The 14855-nt window shown below is 41.0% G+C and overlaps 1 protein-coding gene across 1 annotated transcript in view; it reads left to right on the top strand.

The window, feature by feature from the left end:
- Positions 1 to 14855, top strand: part of KIZ (kizuna centrosomal protein) — a 126341-nt gene that overhangs the window by 73429 nt on the left and 38057 nt on the right. Inside the window, exons 7-8 of the mRNA XM_040637899.1 lie at positions 6056 to 6160; positions 12979 to 13126. Of these exons, the coding sequence (XP_040493833.1) occupies positions 6056 to 6160; positions 12979 to 13126 (253 nt within the window). The remainder of the gene's footprint in view (positions 1 to 6055; positions 6161 to 12978; positions 13127 to 14855) is intronic.

The following is a 14855-nucleotide window of genomic DNA, read 5'->3' as shown; positions in this document are numbered from 1 at the left end:
TGTAGAGCAGACTAAGCAGACAGGACATAACAACAGGACAGTTCCATACAATGAAGGATGCTGTCTATACAGTGAGTGCTAATGGAAGTCAGGGATTAAAAAGAGCCCTGAATGAGCTGGTCAGAGAGGGGTCTAGGTAAGTGTGAGATCAGCTAGTCTAAGGGAGCCAACATTTGGATTGCGCAATTTGGAAAAGGACAGAGGTTATGTGACCAGTCAGGTGTCATGAAGCGCTGGCACACAGGGCTGGAGGCTGGAGGAGATGCAGTGGCAGCAACGTGCATCGTCAGTAGAGAATTTAGAAACAATAATAAAAAACTGTCTGCTTTCTCTTATCACCCTTCCTAAGAATGGCAAGGGTAAAGTACTCCTCCCTGGCGGGAGGCTGTTCCCACCACAACACCCCGCACACAGCCTGCCCTGGTACACCAGCATCCCCAAGTGTCTGCTGACTTCCACTAGCGTGCTGGCATTCTAGAGAAGCTACAGCAACATCGAGCCGTGGTCCTTGTTCCGGGTGTACCACCTGGTTCAGGGAGTCAGACTAAAGGCATTCTAAGCTGGAGACCCCACACTTGCAGGAGGGCTCTGTTTGTCTAGCATAGTGTTTAACCTTCTTTTGAATTAATGGCCACATTTGTAAATTTGGGAGCTGTCCTATGAAAATAAACCTTGCGATGGTGGATTTCTGGCTTCCATTGAACACTAGGTAGATCAGCATCACTGAGAACCACAGTGGGAGCTGTGAGTGACTAGTCTTTTGCTGGAATCATGGTCCCAAGCCTTCCACAGTCCCACCCCACTGTAGGCACTTGCTGCCTCCCCTGCCAGCCCCACTGCTGCTCTCACACTTTTATGCTTTCCCCCTGCCGGCTAGAGCACAAGCTCAGTCTCCTGGCTCGTTTGGGGCCTCAGGTTTCTCCCTTCACAATAGCATTATCAGTAGCATCAGCCCATGGCTGCGAGGCTAACCTCTCAAAAACACTGCTTTCAGGAAACCAGCTATATCTCAGAAATCGGAAAGGTTTATCGCTATTTTCTCACCAGAGTTTTATGTCGAATTTTATTTCCCATTACAGTTGCCCCTTGAACAACAGGTTTGAACTGCACGGGTCCACTTATATGTGGCTTTTTGTCAATAAATACAGTATTGTAAATGTATTTACTCTTCCTTATGATTTTCTTAACGATTTTTTTTCTCTAGCTTTATTGTAAGAATACAATATATAATACATATGCAAAATATGTGTTAACCGACTATGTTATCAGTAAGGCTTCAGGTCAACAGTAGGCTATTAGTAGCTAAGTTTGGGGGCAGTCAAAAGTTATGTATGGGGGCACCTGGATGGCACAGTCGGTTAAGTGTCCGACTCTTGCTTTCGGCTCAGGTTGTGATCTCAGGGTAATGAGATCGAGCCCTGAGTGGTTCTCCATGCTCAGTGTGGAGTCTGCCTGAGATCTCTCTCCCTCTCTTTCTGCCCCTCCCACTCATGCATTCTCTCTCTCTCTCTCAAATAAGTAAAGCTTTAAAAATAAATAAATACAAGTTATGTATGAAGTTTTGACTGGGGGTGGAGGGTCGGTGCCCATAACCCCTGTGTTCTTCCGGAGCCACCAACAGCAGCCCCTATGTGGCCACACCTTGCTGGTCTCCACACCCCTCTTACCTGGCATTTCCTGTTTCCTTGCTGGTCCCCACACCCCTCTTACCTGGCATTTCCTGTCACCTTTGCCTGTGCCGCTCCTAAGCGTGAAACGTTATTTCCCCTCTGTCTAAGTGCTGCCTGGCAGAGGGTCCTCCTCACCATTCCTGATTGTGTGCCCACTGATTCCGAGCTCCCCTTTACATCTCTAAAATTGGCTCACCTTTGGTGGGCTTATCTTCCCCTTCTCTTTTTGTTTTTTGTGGGTTTTTTTTTTTAATAATAATTTTTTATCATGTTATGTTAGTCACCATACAGTATATCCCTGGTTTTTGATGTAAAGTTCCATGATTCATTACTTGCGTGTAACACCCAGTGCACCATGCAATACGTACCCTCCTTACTACCCATCACCAGCCTATCCCAGTCCCCCACCCCCCGCCCCTCTGAAGCCCTCAGTTTGTTTCCCAGAGTCCATAGTCTCTCATGGTTCATTCCCCTTTCTGTTTAGCCCCCTTCATTCTTCCCTTTCTTCTCCTACCGATCTTCCTAGTTCTTATGTTCCATAAATGAGTGAAACCATATGATAATTGTCTTTCTCTGCTTGACTTATTTCACTTAGCATTATCTCCTCCAGTCCTGTCGATGTTGCTGCAAATGTTGTGAAATCGTTCATTTTGATGGCTGAGTAATATTCCATTGTATATATGGACCACATCTTAATCCAGTCATCTGTTGAAGGACATCTGGGCTCCTTCCACAATTTAGCTATTGTGGACAATGCTGCTATGAACATTGGGGTGCATATGGCCCTTCTCTTCACTACGTCTGTATCTTTGGGGTAAATACCCAGTAGTACAATGGCTGGATCATAGGGTAGCTCAATTTTTAACTTTTTAAGGGACCTCCACACTGTTTTCCAAAATGGCTGTACCAACTTGCATTCCCACCAACAGTGTAAGAGGGATCCCCTTTCTCCACATCCTCTCAACATTTGTTGTTTCCTGCCTTGTCAAATTTTGCCACACTAACTGGGATAAGGTGGTATCTCAATATAGTTTTGATTTGAATTTCCCTGATGGCTAATGATTTTGAATATTTTTTCATGTGTCTGTTAGCCATTTGTATGTCTTCATTGTAAAAGTGTCTGTTCATATCTTCTGCCCATTTTTTGATTTGTTTATTTGTTTCTCGTGTACTGAGTTTGAGAAGTTCTTTGTAGATCTTGGATACCAGTATTTTATCTGTAGCATCATTTGCAAGTATATTCTCCCATTCCGTGGGCTGCCTCTTAGTTTTTCTGACTGTTTCCTTGGCTGTGCAGAAGCTTTTTATCTTGATGAAGTCCCATAAATTCATTTTATCTTTTGTTTCTCTTGCCTTTGGGGATGTATCATGAAAAAGGTTGCTTTGGCCGATGTCGTAGAGGTTGCTGCCTATGTTCCCCTCTAGAATTTTGATGGATTCCTGTCTCACATCGAGGTCTTTCATCCATTTGGAGTTTATTTTTGTGTATGGTGTGAGAGAGTGGTCAAGTTTCATTCTTTTGCATGTAGCTGTCCAATTTTCCCAGCACCATTTATTGAAGAGACTGTCTTTTTTCCACTGGATGTTTTTTCCTGCTTTGTCAAAGATTAGTTGCCCAAAGAGCCGAGGGTCCATTTCTGGGTTCTCTATTCTGTTCCATTGGTCTATGTGTCTGTTTTTGTGCCAGTACCATGCTGTCTTTGTGATCACAGCTTTGTAGTATAGCTTGAAATCCGGCAACGTGATGCCCCCAGCTTTGTTTTTCCTTTTCAACAATTCCTTGGCGATTCGGGGCCTTTTCTGGTTCCACACAAATTTAAGGGCTGTTTGTTCCAGTTCTTTGAAAAATGTCATTGGTATTTTGATCGGGATAGCATTGAAAGTGTAGATTGCTCTGGGTAGCATGGACATTTTAACTATGTTAATTCTTCCGATCCATGAGCATGGAATATCTTTCCATCTTTTTGTGTCTTCTTCAATGTCTTTCAAGAGTGATTTATAGTTTCTAGAATATAGGTCCTTTACGTCCCTGGTTAAGTGAATTCCAAGGTAACGTATGGTTTTTGGTGCTATTGTAAATGGGATTGATTCTCTAATTTTTCTTTCCTCAGTCTCATTATTCGTGTATAGAAATGCAACTGATTTGTGAGCATTGATTTTGTATCCTGCCACATTACTGAATTGCTCTATAATTTCTAGTAGTTTGGGAGTGGATTCTTTTGGGTTTCCATATAGAGTATCATGTCATCTGTGAAGAGATACAGTTTGACTTCTTCTTTGCCAATTTGGATACCTTTTATCCCTTTTTGTTGTGTGATTGCTGTAGCAAGGACTTCTAGTACTATGTTGAATAATAGTGGCGAGAGAAGATGGAAAAATATTCCATGCTCATGGATTGGAAGAATTAACATAGTTAAAATGTCTATGCTACCCAGAGCAATCTACACTTTCAATGCCATCCCGATCAAAATACCAATGACATTTTTCAAAGAACTGGAACAAACAGCCCTTAAATTTGTGTGGAACCAGAAAAGGCCCCGAATCGCCAAGGAATTGTTGAAAAGGAAAAACAAAGCTGGGGGCATCACGTTGCCGGATTTCAAGCTATACTACAAAGTTGTGATCACAAAGACAGCATGGTACTGGCACAAAAACAGATACATGGACCAATGGAACAGAATAGAGAACCCAGAAATGGACCCTTGGCTCTTTGGGTATCTTCCCCTTCTTAAGAGCAGGTGTTATTGTGGAAATCGAGTGGTGGCAAGATAAAGCCTTTCAGGAACAATTAAGACCCAGATTTTGCCCCAAAAAAGTATTTGTAGGTACTGTTAAGTGACACAGGCCAGGAGTCTGGAAGGTTTCTAGCAGCAGAGCTCAGGAGTGAAGGTCCCAACCCAGGGTCTGGTCCATAGGGACTAAGAATTCAAACTCATAGTCTGGACAAGAGGTCAGGACTTGGCAAGGAGCTGGGGCACCGACATTGTGGCCCAGAGCCCAGAATAGGTTCCAGATCCAGGGGATCCATTTTTATTTCCTGCCCAGAGTAAAAACCTGATCAGGGGAGGGAGGGAGACTATGCCTGCAGTTGTCTCTCACCCTCCCGTAGAACAGAGCACATCTCCTTTATCCCTGTGATATCAGGCGCAGGGCTGTCAGATGGATCCAGTAACTTAACCAACTATAGAAGTAATTACAAATTAGTAATACTTTGCTAATTAACATATTGCTTTAAGAGTTGCTTCATTTTCGTTTGGGGATATATATCAAACATTCCCAAGTGTGATCATCTCCTTTAAAGTAGAAATACTGTTTTGTTTTTGATATCCTCTCAAATAGCTTTTTAGAATCATACTTTCCCTAAAATAGACAATTTTTTTTTATTTATAATGATTTTTTATTATGTTAGTCACCATACAGTACATCCCCGGTTTCCGATGTAAGGCTCGATGATTCATTAGTTGTGTATAACACCCAGTGCACCATGCAATACGTGCCCTCCTTACTACCCATCACCGGCCTATCCCATCCCCCCCCTCCCCTCTGTGGCCCTCAGTTTGTTTCTCATAGTCCATAGTCTCTCATGTTTCATTCCCCCTTCTGATTACCCCCCCTTTCTTTATCCCTTTCTTCCCCTACTGATCATCCTAGTTCTTATGTTCCATAGATGAGAGAAATCATATGATAGTTAAAATAGACAATTTTTTAAAGGAAGTTACTAGCCAGTCTCTTTGGAGGCTAATGGTACGATGACAGACCTAACTAAAAACAGTAACCAAATGGTTAGACTCAGCCGGTCCCCCAGTATCCTGGAAGTAGATAATGAAGGCTCAGTCCCTCTTCCCACGCCTTCCTGTTCTTACTAAGAATAAAGAAAATTTTATTGTAGTGGGATCTGAATGAAGAAATAATAGTCATTTTTCCGTGTTCAGAAATAGAGGACATAACCTATACTTCAGCCAGCAGTTTGCAATTTCTTAGCAGTGACAATTTAAGTAAATTTCACATGAGTTGTGGAGCTCTAACTTTGTTATGATTGACAATATAAAATTAGTCTTTTCTGCTGTTAAGATTATCTAGCATTCCTATCAGTCAGGTGCAATGTGGAATGAGATTGCACAGCTGAAGATTGAACAACATTAAAGTCTTCAAAGGGTTAAAAGTTGCTTTCTCTGATGGATTTAAAACTGCCACATACACACAAACAAGTTTTCAAACTGCCCCATTTTACATTTTTGTCGAGAGACAGTCTAGTTGCTGCATTTTTATGTCTAGATTATATTACAGATATATTTCAATAAACCACGAAGAACCACCATAGATTCTAGAAGCGGGCCTTCTGTGCTTAAATAAACATCTCATGCAGCACCTGTTTTATTTTATAGGCTCTATAATCTTCTGAAAGAAGACCTTGAAGCCTGCGGAGCAGTTGTCCTTCACCAGCTTCCAAGACCCTTACCTGGGGGTGGCCGCGATGGAAAGCAAGTCAGGTATTAATTGCTGCTGGGGTGCAATGGCTATTCTTGCTCCAAGACACTTCCAAATATGAAGGGTCACAGAGTTGCAGACCCCTAGCTCACATGGTCACCACTGGGGTAGATGCTTGTAGTTATCAGTTTAACTTTTTTACATACTGTAAATCACAACACATTTACTTCTTTGTAAATGTATTTGTTTCTAAGTGTTAATTGGATATATCCACTCAGTCCCTGCTCATAGCAGTGTTTTAAGGGCTTACTTGGGGGGAGGGAGCACAGGTAGCCTTTGTCTGGCATATTAGCATACCTTGAAAACAACCCAGGATATGATCCAGTATAACCACCACCTAGAGGGATGCATTTCTTAATGTCCAAGGTCATGCTAGTTACACAGGTCTCCAATCTGTAGGTGTGGTCGCTGGAGCAGCATCAACAAGACCTGGGAGCTTGTTAGAAACACGTGTTCTGGGGCACCTGGGTGGCTAAGTTGGTTAAGCGTCTGCCTTTTGCTTAGGGCATGATCCCAGGGTCCTTTGACCAAGCCCTACATCAGGCTCTCTGCTCAGTGGGGAGCCTGCTTCTCCCTCTCCCTCTGCCTGCCGCTCTGCCTACTTGTGTGCACTTTCTCTCTCTCTCTTTGTCAAATAAATAAATAAAATCTTCTAAAAAAATTTTTAAAAAGAAAGAAACACGTGTTCTCAGGCCCCACCATGGACCGCCTGAATCAGGAACCTGGAGATGGGGTGTGCCATCTGGATTTCAGTAAACGCTTAACGGGAACTCTGCTTCTTCAAGTTTGAGAGCCACCATTCCAAAGATACACCTTAAATGGCCATAAATCTGGGAATGAGAGTAAGAGAGAGGGAGTTAATTATTTGCAGAGTGGTTGGCACATATGAACCATATATAGCACTTGTACATTTTTCCTAAGTCAATCAGAAATCCATTCCATACCTTCTACCCACCTTTTAGTCAATCTGGTTTCTGTTCCTGGCCTCAGAAGTTTTGTGACGTTGGGCTACTTTCTGAGTTCATAGAATTACAAATGTGTAATGTGTGTAATGGTTTGTCCAGTACTGTCATCTGGTAGGTGCCTAATTCGTATGTCATAAATATTGCCAGTGTTCTAACTTTGATTTGTATTTTGGGGATTGACTATATATACTCTTATAAAAATATGTCCTACAATTTACTAGCAGAGAACAGATTATTATTCAAGCCTGGTCAGCCGATGGGTGTCTGTGAAAGCCCATCTGCAAGGACCTTGTGTGGCTGAGAGCAGGAGAGGGGCTCTTGGGGTCTGGTTATCTTACCTCCAACATAATTTTCTCTACCTTTAATGCACTGTGTACACTGTTTTCAGTTCACTACTTTCTTTAGAGTAGAATTCAGCCTAAGTCTAGTGTGTATTGGATCCCATCAAGGCATGAGAAGTCAGGATAACAGTCTCTAAAAGGGCCTTATCACAAAAAAACTTGGCCAATCGAATGGTTCCATTTCACATACCATGATGAACTTCACAAGTTCTAAGTGTGTTTACCCTCTGCATCTCCACTAGTGATCCCCAAACTATGGGAAATGTTGGAAATGACCTTCCTAACCAGTAGCTTTTCAACCTAAAGCAGTAAAGGCAAGAAAATCCTCTTCCGTGTATGTATCATGTGAAATAAAAAACAGCAGTCTTAAAATACTCCTTTACAAGGTGGTGGAAGAAGCTGCCTGGGAGGAGTCTTTCTGCACTCTATAGGTCGTTAGGTGCTTGTGTGTCATGAGGCTCTTTGACCCGGCCCCTGTTTCTTTTTCACTGCCTTTTATATCTGTTGGTATACTATTCAGCATAAACCACAGTTGTGGCATGTGGCATAGGAAGCATGTATGCATTTATAATTCTCTGTGCAAACTGACTTGTTAGACTAAATGATTCATTGTTTGACTCCCTTAACCTAGGCTGCCAAACCGTGATTGTGGGTGAGAAGATATAATATCTGCATCTACTAGACTAACGTTTGTTATAGTTTCTCAACGTGCATGATAGAGCATTGATTTCCATTATGAAAGGTTGCATTTTACACGACTAGTGATCTACAGTTGTTTATAAATCAGCCTTCCCTAAGAAATGATCCTTCTTTATGACCAACACAAATTTTAAAATTAATATCTGGAGGTTTCAAGACTGTTTGGTTACCACAAACATTTTTTAAAGCCAGATAAAGAAGTCAGGAATGGTTACTAATGTCAGTGTTATGTTCTGTTACAATTAGAATTGTCCCATGTACTGTGACTGGGGATAGTGTTTAATACGCACTTATTGTCACCGTGTCATTTTCTAGCCTTGGAAAAGTGCCAAGTGTTTATAGGACCTGATAGAGACAAGTAGTCGGGTCTTTAAATACATGTTCTTTCTAACTGGTTTAACCATGGCATCTGGCTCCCCCTGCCCTCCTTGTTCTATCCACCCCCTACACCCCTCAATACCCAGTAGTTATTGCTGGGTACTCCCCTAAGTGAAATATTCCTGCCTTCTTGGTGATCTCCCCTGGACCAAACTAGTCAATTTGATAAACCATTCCAGAAACAGATTTGGAGAGAATGATCTGTTTTGTTCCTCGATTGCTAATAATTCTGATGTCATAGAAGTCTAAGCCAGGCAGAGTGGGAAGCCTCCAGCAAGTTGTAAACTCCTTAAAGCCCATTGAATAGAGCCGTGTTTGGTGTGGCCAAAGTCCTGCTTGTGCCCCTGACCAAACCATGGCAGTTGACATCTGTCTCTTTAATCTCATCTGTAGAATAGGACACGTGCCCCATAGCATACTCTAAAAGATAATGTGAAGACTTCCAAATTCCTGCTCATAAAATGAAGCATCTTAAAAAGAAAAAGACCATTACTATCATCATTATTGATTTTTGTTATATCAAGGATTAAGTGTTCAAAGACCTTCATTTGAAAAAAAGGCTTTTTATTAGGTAAAGGACCAAGTCACTATTTTAAACAATTATGAACTACTAAAATACAATTCATGTCATTTGGGGTACTTGATAAAAAATTTTGTTCATCATTGCCTTTGGGAAAACATATTTTAAGATAAAAATGATTACTTAATAAGTAGTTTTGTCTTATATGATGAGCTAGCAGGAGACTATCATTTTTTTCCAGGTACAACTAATTAATTGTCTCCCTTAGTGGCTACTCTCAAATACAGTTTCCCAATTTTGCTCTCAAACTCAGGCTGAAAAATCGAGTCACTTTATAATTGTTTGGATTATAGTATGTAAAAACCTCTTTATTTTATTCTGCCTGTATTCAGAATAAAAATCAAGATGTTTGTTAATTTGTCTGCATTTAAAACTTTGATCAAATTACCAATCTTGTAAATCGGTTGTGGTTGGGAAGCACTGGTACATTTGTGTTAGTTGCGGTTTTCTGACTGGAAGCCATTCCAAATATATGAAATTAATTGTAAATTCGGGTCTCTTCTTTTGTTATGTTTTTAACTAGACGCGTTTATCATTTAATTGACACCAAACTTTGTTTTCTCTCTGTGGTACCGATGTTACAGATCTTCCAGTGAAAGTGAACATAAGAGAAAAAAGGCCTTTGTACCACTTTGCAAATTTTCTAATTTTCTGTATTTATGTAGAACCATGGGCAACACTTCATGCAAAGACAGCTGTGGCTCTTGCGCTCCTTGCCCAATTGATCCTGAAATAAATCCGCAGAAAAGCCTGTTTTTGTGCTTTAAGTGTTGGCTTAGCTGTTCCCAGGTCACAGATTCTAGATAACTCCTTCAGTAGTTCATTTGCTATTTGGCCCCGTGCAGGTTGATCAATGGTTTTGTCCTTTTGTAAAGTTTGTACAGTGATTGTGGGAAACCTTAGCTAGTTCTTCATCCCAGGACCCGAAGGATGGTTATAGTTGGTGGCGATATTAGTAGCCAGAGTCTTGCCTTGGCTTTGCCTCTGCAGAAATCATGTGTATCAATCACCTGAGAGACAGGTCTGTGATCATTCAATCCATCCCAACTAATTTAATTAATGTAATTCATCCTAATTCAACTTGTTTTCAAGTTTAATTCAACCTAACTAAACATGCTTTCAGACCAGAAACACAATTGATTTACTCATTATGAGAAATACAACAGCTGAATAGACTAGAATTTGCTCATGTCCTATGAGTGCATTTTCCCAGTAGGGAAATCTATTGTGAAACCAAATGCAGATGGATGTTCCTTCATTTATATAGAATCAGAACAAAGGAATTGTATGGCATTATAACTTCAATGAAGTCTGGAAGAAACCAAGAAATTCAAGTTTCTGAAGGGGCTTTCTGCCAAACCAGCCAGAAACTTTGGAATCATTCTGGGAAGTTTTTAAAGTTCAAGGATCCCCATGACACATCCTACTTTATGCAAGTCATGGTTAAGTCAAGCAAAGATTATAACAATCAAGATGCATTAAAGAAGGTTCTGAATTGCACAGAGACTTACTTTTTTCCCCAAATATTTTATAATAAAAATTTCCAAACATACAGAAAAATAAAGGGAACTGTATAGTAAGCATCCTTATATCCACCACTCAGATCTACCATTGACATGCTGTTACACAACCATATCTGTCTTTCTGTCCTTTCATCTATCTCTCAATCTCAATCTCTTATTTTTATGCACTTACAAGTAATTACAGACATTAGTACACTGAGTTTTTTTAACTTTTTACTTTGAAATTTTAAAACATTCACAAAAGCAAATATAACAACATAATGAAATCCCATGTATTTATAACCACGGTCCACCAGTTGTCAACATTTTTTTAGTCTTGTGTTATCTCTTTTCCTCCCCTACCCTTTTTTCTTGAGTCATTTAAAACAGACAACAGATTTCATTTACAAATACAAATGCTTATCTCTCTAACAGATAAGCATTTAATACATTACTGTTTAACAAGATTCCTTATCTAATACCTATTCTTGCTAGTTGGCCTTGATTGTCTCAAAGTCTTTTTACATTTGATTTGTTTGAAAAAGGATCCAAATGATGTTACCCATAAACCGGTGGTCCAATCCAGATACAAGATTATATTCCAGACTAGTTACTGTGGCAAGACAACATCATAGGTGGCACTAGTCCTTCTGTTACATGTCCGCAGGCAGCGCGGGATGGCTGGTTGTCCCACTGTTAGTGGTGCTAAGACTGATCCGTGGGTTCGACTGTTGGCACACTGATGCCTTCAGTATGACATTTACCACAATGCAATTTTCACAAAATTATCATTTCTTCAATGCATTCAATAATTTGGACTTAGAGAATGGTGACTCATTCATTCATTTTTTGTGTGTTTATTAGTTGGGAGAACTTTGCTCATCAACTTCTTGGTAATCCTGAAATGCATTTTTTTGACCACCAAGGTGGGATAAATGATTCTGTCCCTTTACTTAACAATTTTCAGAATGAGTTGTTGCCCTAGCAGCCTCCAAAGGTTTGTTGGTTTGTTGGTTTATATTATTAATAATTGTGGTAAAACACACACAGCAAAAGTTACCATCTTAACCATTTTTTAAAAGATTTTATTTATTTGAGAGCAAGAGAGAGAATGAGAGAGAGAGAGTGAGCATGAGTCGGGGGAGGGGCAGAGGCAGACGCTTAACTGACTGAGCCACCCAGACGCCCCCATTCTTAACCATTTTCAAGTGTTCAGTAGCATTGAGGACATTCAACATGAATGTTGGGCACCAGATCCCCAGAACTTTTTCATCTTACAAAACTGAAACTACACCCATTAATCAACACTCCATTTCTCCCTCCCTCCAAGGCCCTGGCAAGCACCCTTCTGCTCTCTGCTTCTATGAATTTGACCATTTTAGGTACCTTATGTAAATCGAATCATCCAGTATTTGTCTTTTTGTGACTAGCTTATTTAACTTAGCATAATGTCCTTAAGATTTATGCATGTTGTAGCATGTGGCAAGACTTGCTTCCTTTTAAAGGCTGAATTCAAGGGTTTTTATTCTTTTAAAAGCTTCCTTACTTTTTTTGTTCTTTATTTTTTAAATGAACTCATGATTTTCATGTATCTGCTATGTGTCAGTCCATTGCAGTCATTATTCTTCCTGGTGTTCAAATTGTCTCATCTTGGGCCAGTGGAATCCCCTTCATGGTAGCCTCTGAGGCCTTTAGACATGACTCAGTAGTCTCTGAGAGCTTCCTCTGTGATGCCAAGGTGTTCCAGGTTCATCTGTCCATTTCCTACCCCAGAGGTGTACAATATGCCATAGTCTGGGCATATAACTTAGGCTCATGTTTTAACTCTTTCCTAATATTATCTTAATGCTTTTTAATTACAAGTAGACCATAGTAAGAGTATAACAAGGATAAAGTGTTGTTGAGAATAAAATGTGATCAGTTTCTTTTATTAACCACACGTAAGAGGAGTCTGACCATCTATGCCGAGATTTGAAACCATGGCTACATATTAGAACCACTCTGTGAGCCTTAAAAAAATCCTAACGGTCAGGCCACACCCCAGTCCAGTTTTACTAGCTCCTTTAGGGGTAGCACCAGGCACCTAGATTTTGCAAAGCTCTCCAGGTGGTTCCAGTAGGCAATCAAAGTTGAGAGTGCTTATTTAGCAGTGACCTCATAACCAAAATAAGTGGGGGGAAAAAAAAAGATACCTAGACGCTGGAAATTACCTTACTCCCGAATGTACTAGGTTCCAGACTCTTCTGGATAAACTGTCCTTTGCTAACTTGATTGTGGCACCTCTAAAAATGAAGGAAACTCCTAGGTAACACAGTACTGCCAATCTTTAATGTGTCTCCCCTTTCTGTTTTGTAGATCTGAACAAGCACCAGCAGCAGCCTTATTGAGGGCAGAATTGGATCAGCATGTTGCCACCTTGCAAGAACATGATAATTCTATCAGAGAAGAGATAGCTAAGCCATCTGAAGTTTTCCCAGTCAGAAACATGAACCAGACGATAAGGGTCAGTAATATTTATTTTTAAAAAAATAAATTTCAAGTTTATGCAAATGATTATTTGAGGAAATAGTCACATTCTTGACAATGGTTAAATTGTTTCAAAAAAATGTTACATAATAAGTGAGGTTTTGTGGTTGGTTTGTTTGCACTTCAGGCCTTTTGCACAGAGTTTTGTGTAGGAATCTCAACTCCCTCCATACAGTTAATTCAGATCCTAGAGGTAACCTAATTAAACATAACAACCACAACATTTTTCAAGGAACTTAGAAGCATCTTGTAGCATTCTGGTTTTCTTTCTCCACTCCATACTTTAAAAATACTGAACAGTCATAAATGTTAATTCAGCCAATACGTATTGACCCACCTCTGTACACAGGCACTAACACAGATCCATTGGAGAGAGACAAATAAATGAAAACTTGGCATCTCCTTCTGGGGAATGGCATAGTGGGATGTGTACAATAAGGAAATAGCAAAGGATATGGGCCTTCAGAAAAAGGAGCCAAGCCATGTGGAGATCCAGTGAGGGCAGACTTTACAGTGGAGGGAGTAGAGAGGTATGAGGTGACCCTTAAAAGAGACACAGAATTTTAACGGGCTAAGAGTGCAGGGGGTGCATCAGGCAGGCGATGGTGGGGGCAACAGGGAAGGGCTGTTGGGAGCCAAAGAACAGACCCAGGAAGTAGAGCCAAGCTCTGGTCCTCCTGGCTGGAGGGCGGGCTCCAGGTTGGGGATGGTGGATAAGAAGGTCTAGGGTGGTCACCGGCCCTGTGCGCAGCATCCATCCAGCCCAAGTAGGGAGTTTGTGTTTGGTTTAGCAGACCTGGAAAGCCCTGAGAGCTTTTTAAGCAAGGAGGCACCCGAGGGGGAGTGTGAAGATACTGAACAAATGGAGCTGATCCCCAAGGAGAGCAAGGGAGGACCCAGGAGCCTAGGTCTAGAGTGTGCCCAGTGTAGTCTTTGTGATTCTCTAGAAGGCCATCTATTCATAGAGATGGCGCTTCTTCTAAGTTTAATGTCTTGTCACTGTGTCTTGTTTCAAAGTGTGTTTTCTCATCTTTATCTGTAATGTAGGGTTTTCTGGCTTTGATCCTTTTTAAGTTTGTATTTGTATCCTGTTCAAAGTTCAAGGATTTGACATGTGCTCCCCTTGGAGGCAAGCCTTGCCACCTCAGCACTGAAGTCACACGCCTGTGTCACTGTGTGGTCCAGAGTCTCTGCCATCGCTCCCTTTGCCAGGCCTTTCAGAGCACCTTCAGTCCTTCCTGAGCCCCTCTTCCTTGCCTCTTTAATTAAAAGAGAAGAGTAAGATTTTTTTAAGGATTTCAGACATACACACATAGAATGATGTAATGAACCTTACAGTCCCATGCCTGTCCAAGTTCATGTGTGTTGTTACCATTGCATCAGATTTGTTTCAGACCTCACCTTCTGCTTCCTTCTCCCCCCCAACCCTGCCATCACCCGACCTCTCCTCTCCCTCCTTTACTTGCTTCCTTCTGAAGTCAGCTATTGCAGTTATAGATGCAGCCCCCATGTGCCTCTCATGGATCCCGTTTCCCTTTTCACAGATAACCTTGGATGTATCCTTCCCACACACATTTGCATTTTACTGCATTTTGTGTGATTCAGTAAATAAAGAACGATATTCTTTAGGAAAGACAGAACCCGTGTTTCTTAGGTCCTTTGCATATCTGTTGATAAATGTAGTTCTTAAGAAGGATTCTGTTCTC

The sequence above is a fragment of the Ursus maritimus genome, unplaced genomic scaffold (assembly GCF_017311325.1).
Source record: "Ursus maritimus isolate PB19 unplaced genomic scaffold, ASM1731132v1 scaffold_22, whole genome shotgun sequence".
NCBI lineage: Eukaryota > Metazoa > Chordata > Mammalia > Carnivora > Ursidae > Ursus > Ursus maritimus.
Note: the sequence above shows the minus strand (reverse complement) of the source record. Positions and strands in the feature narration are given on the sequence as shown.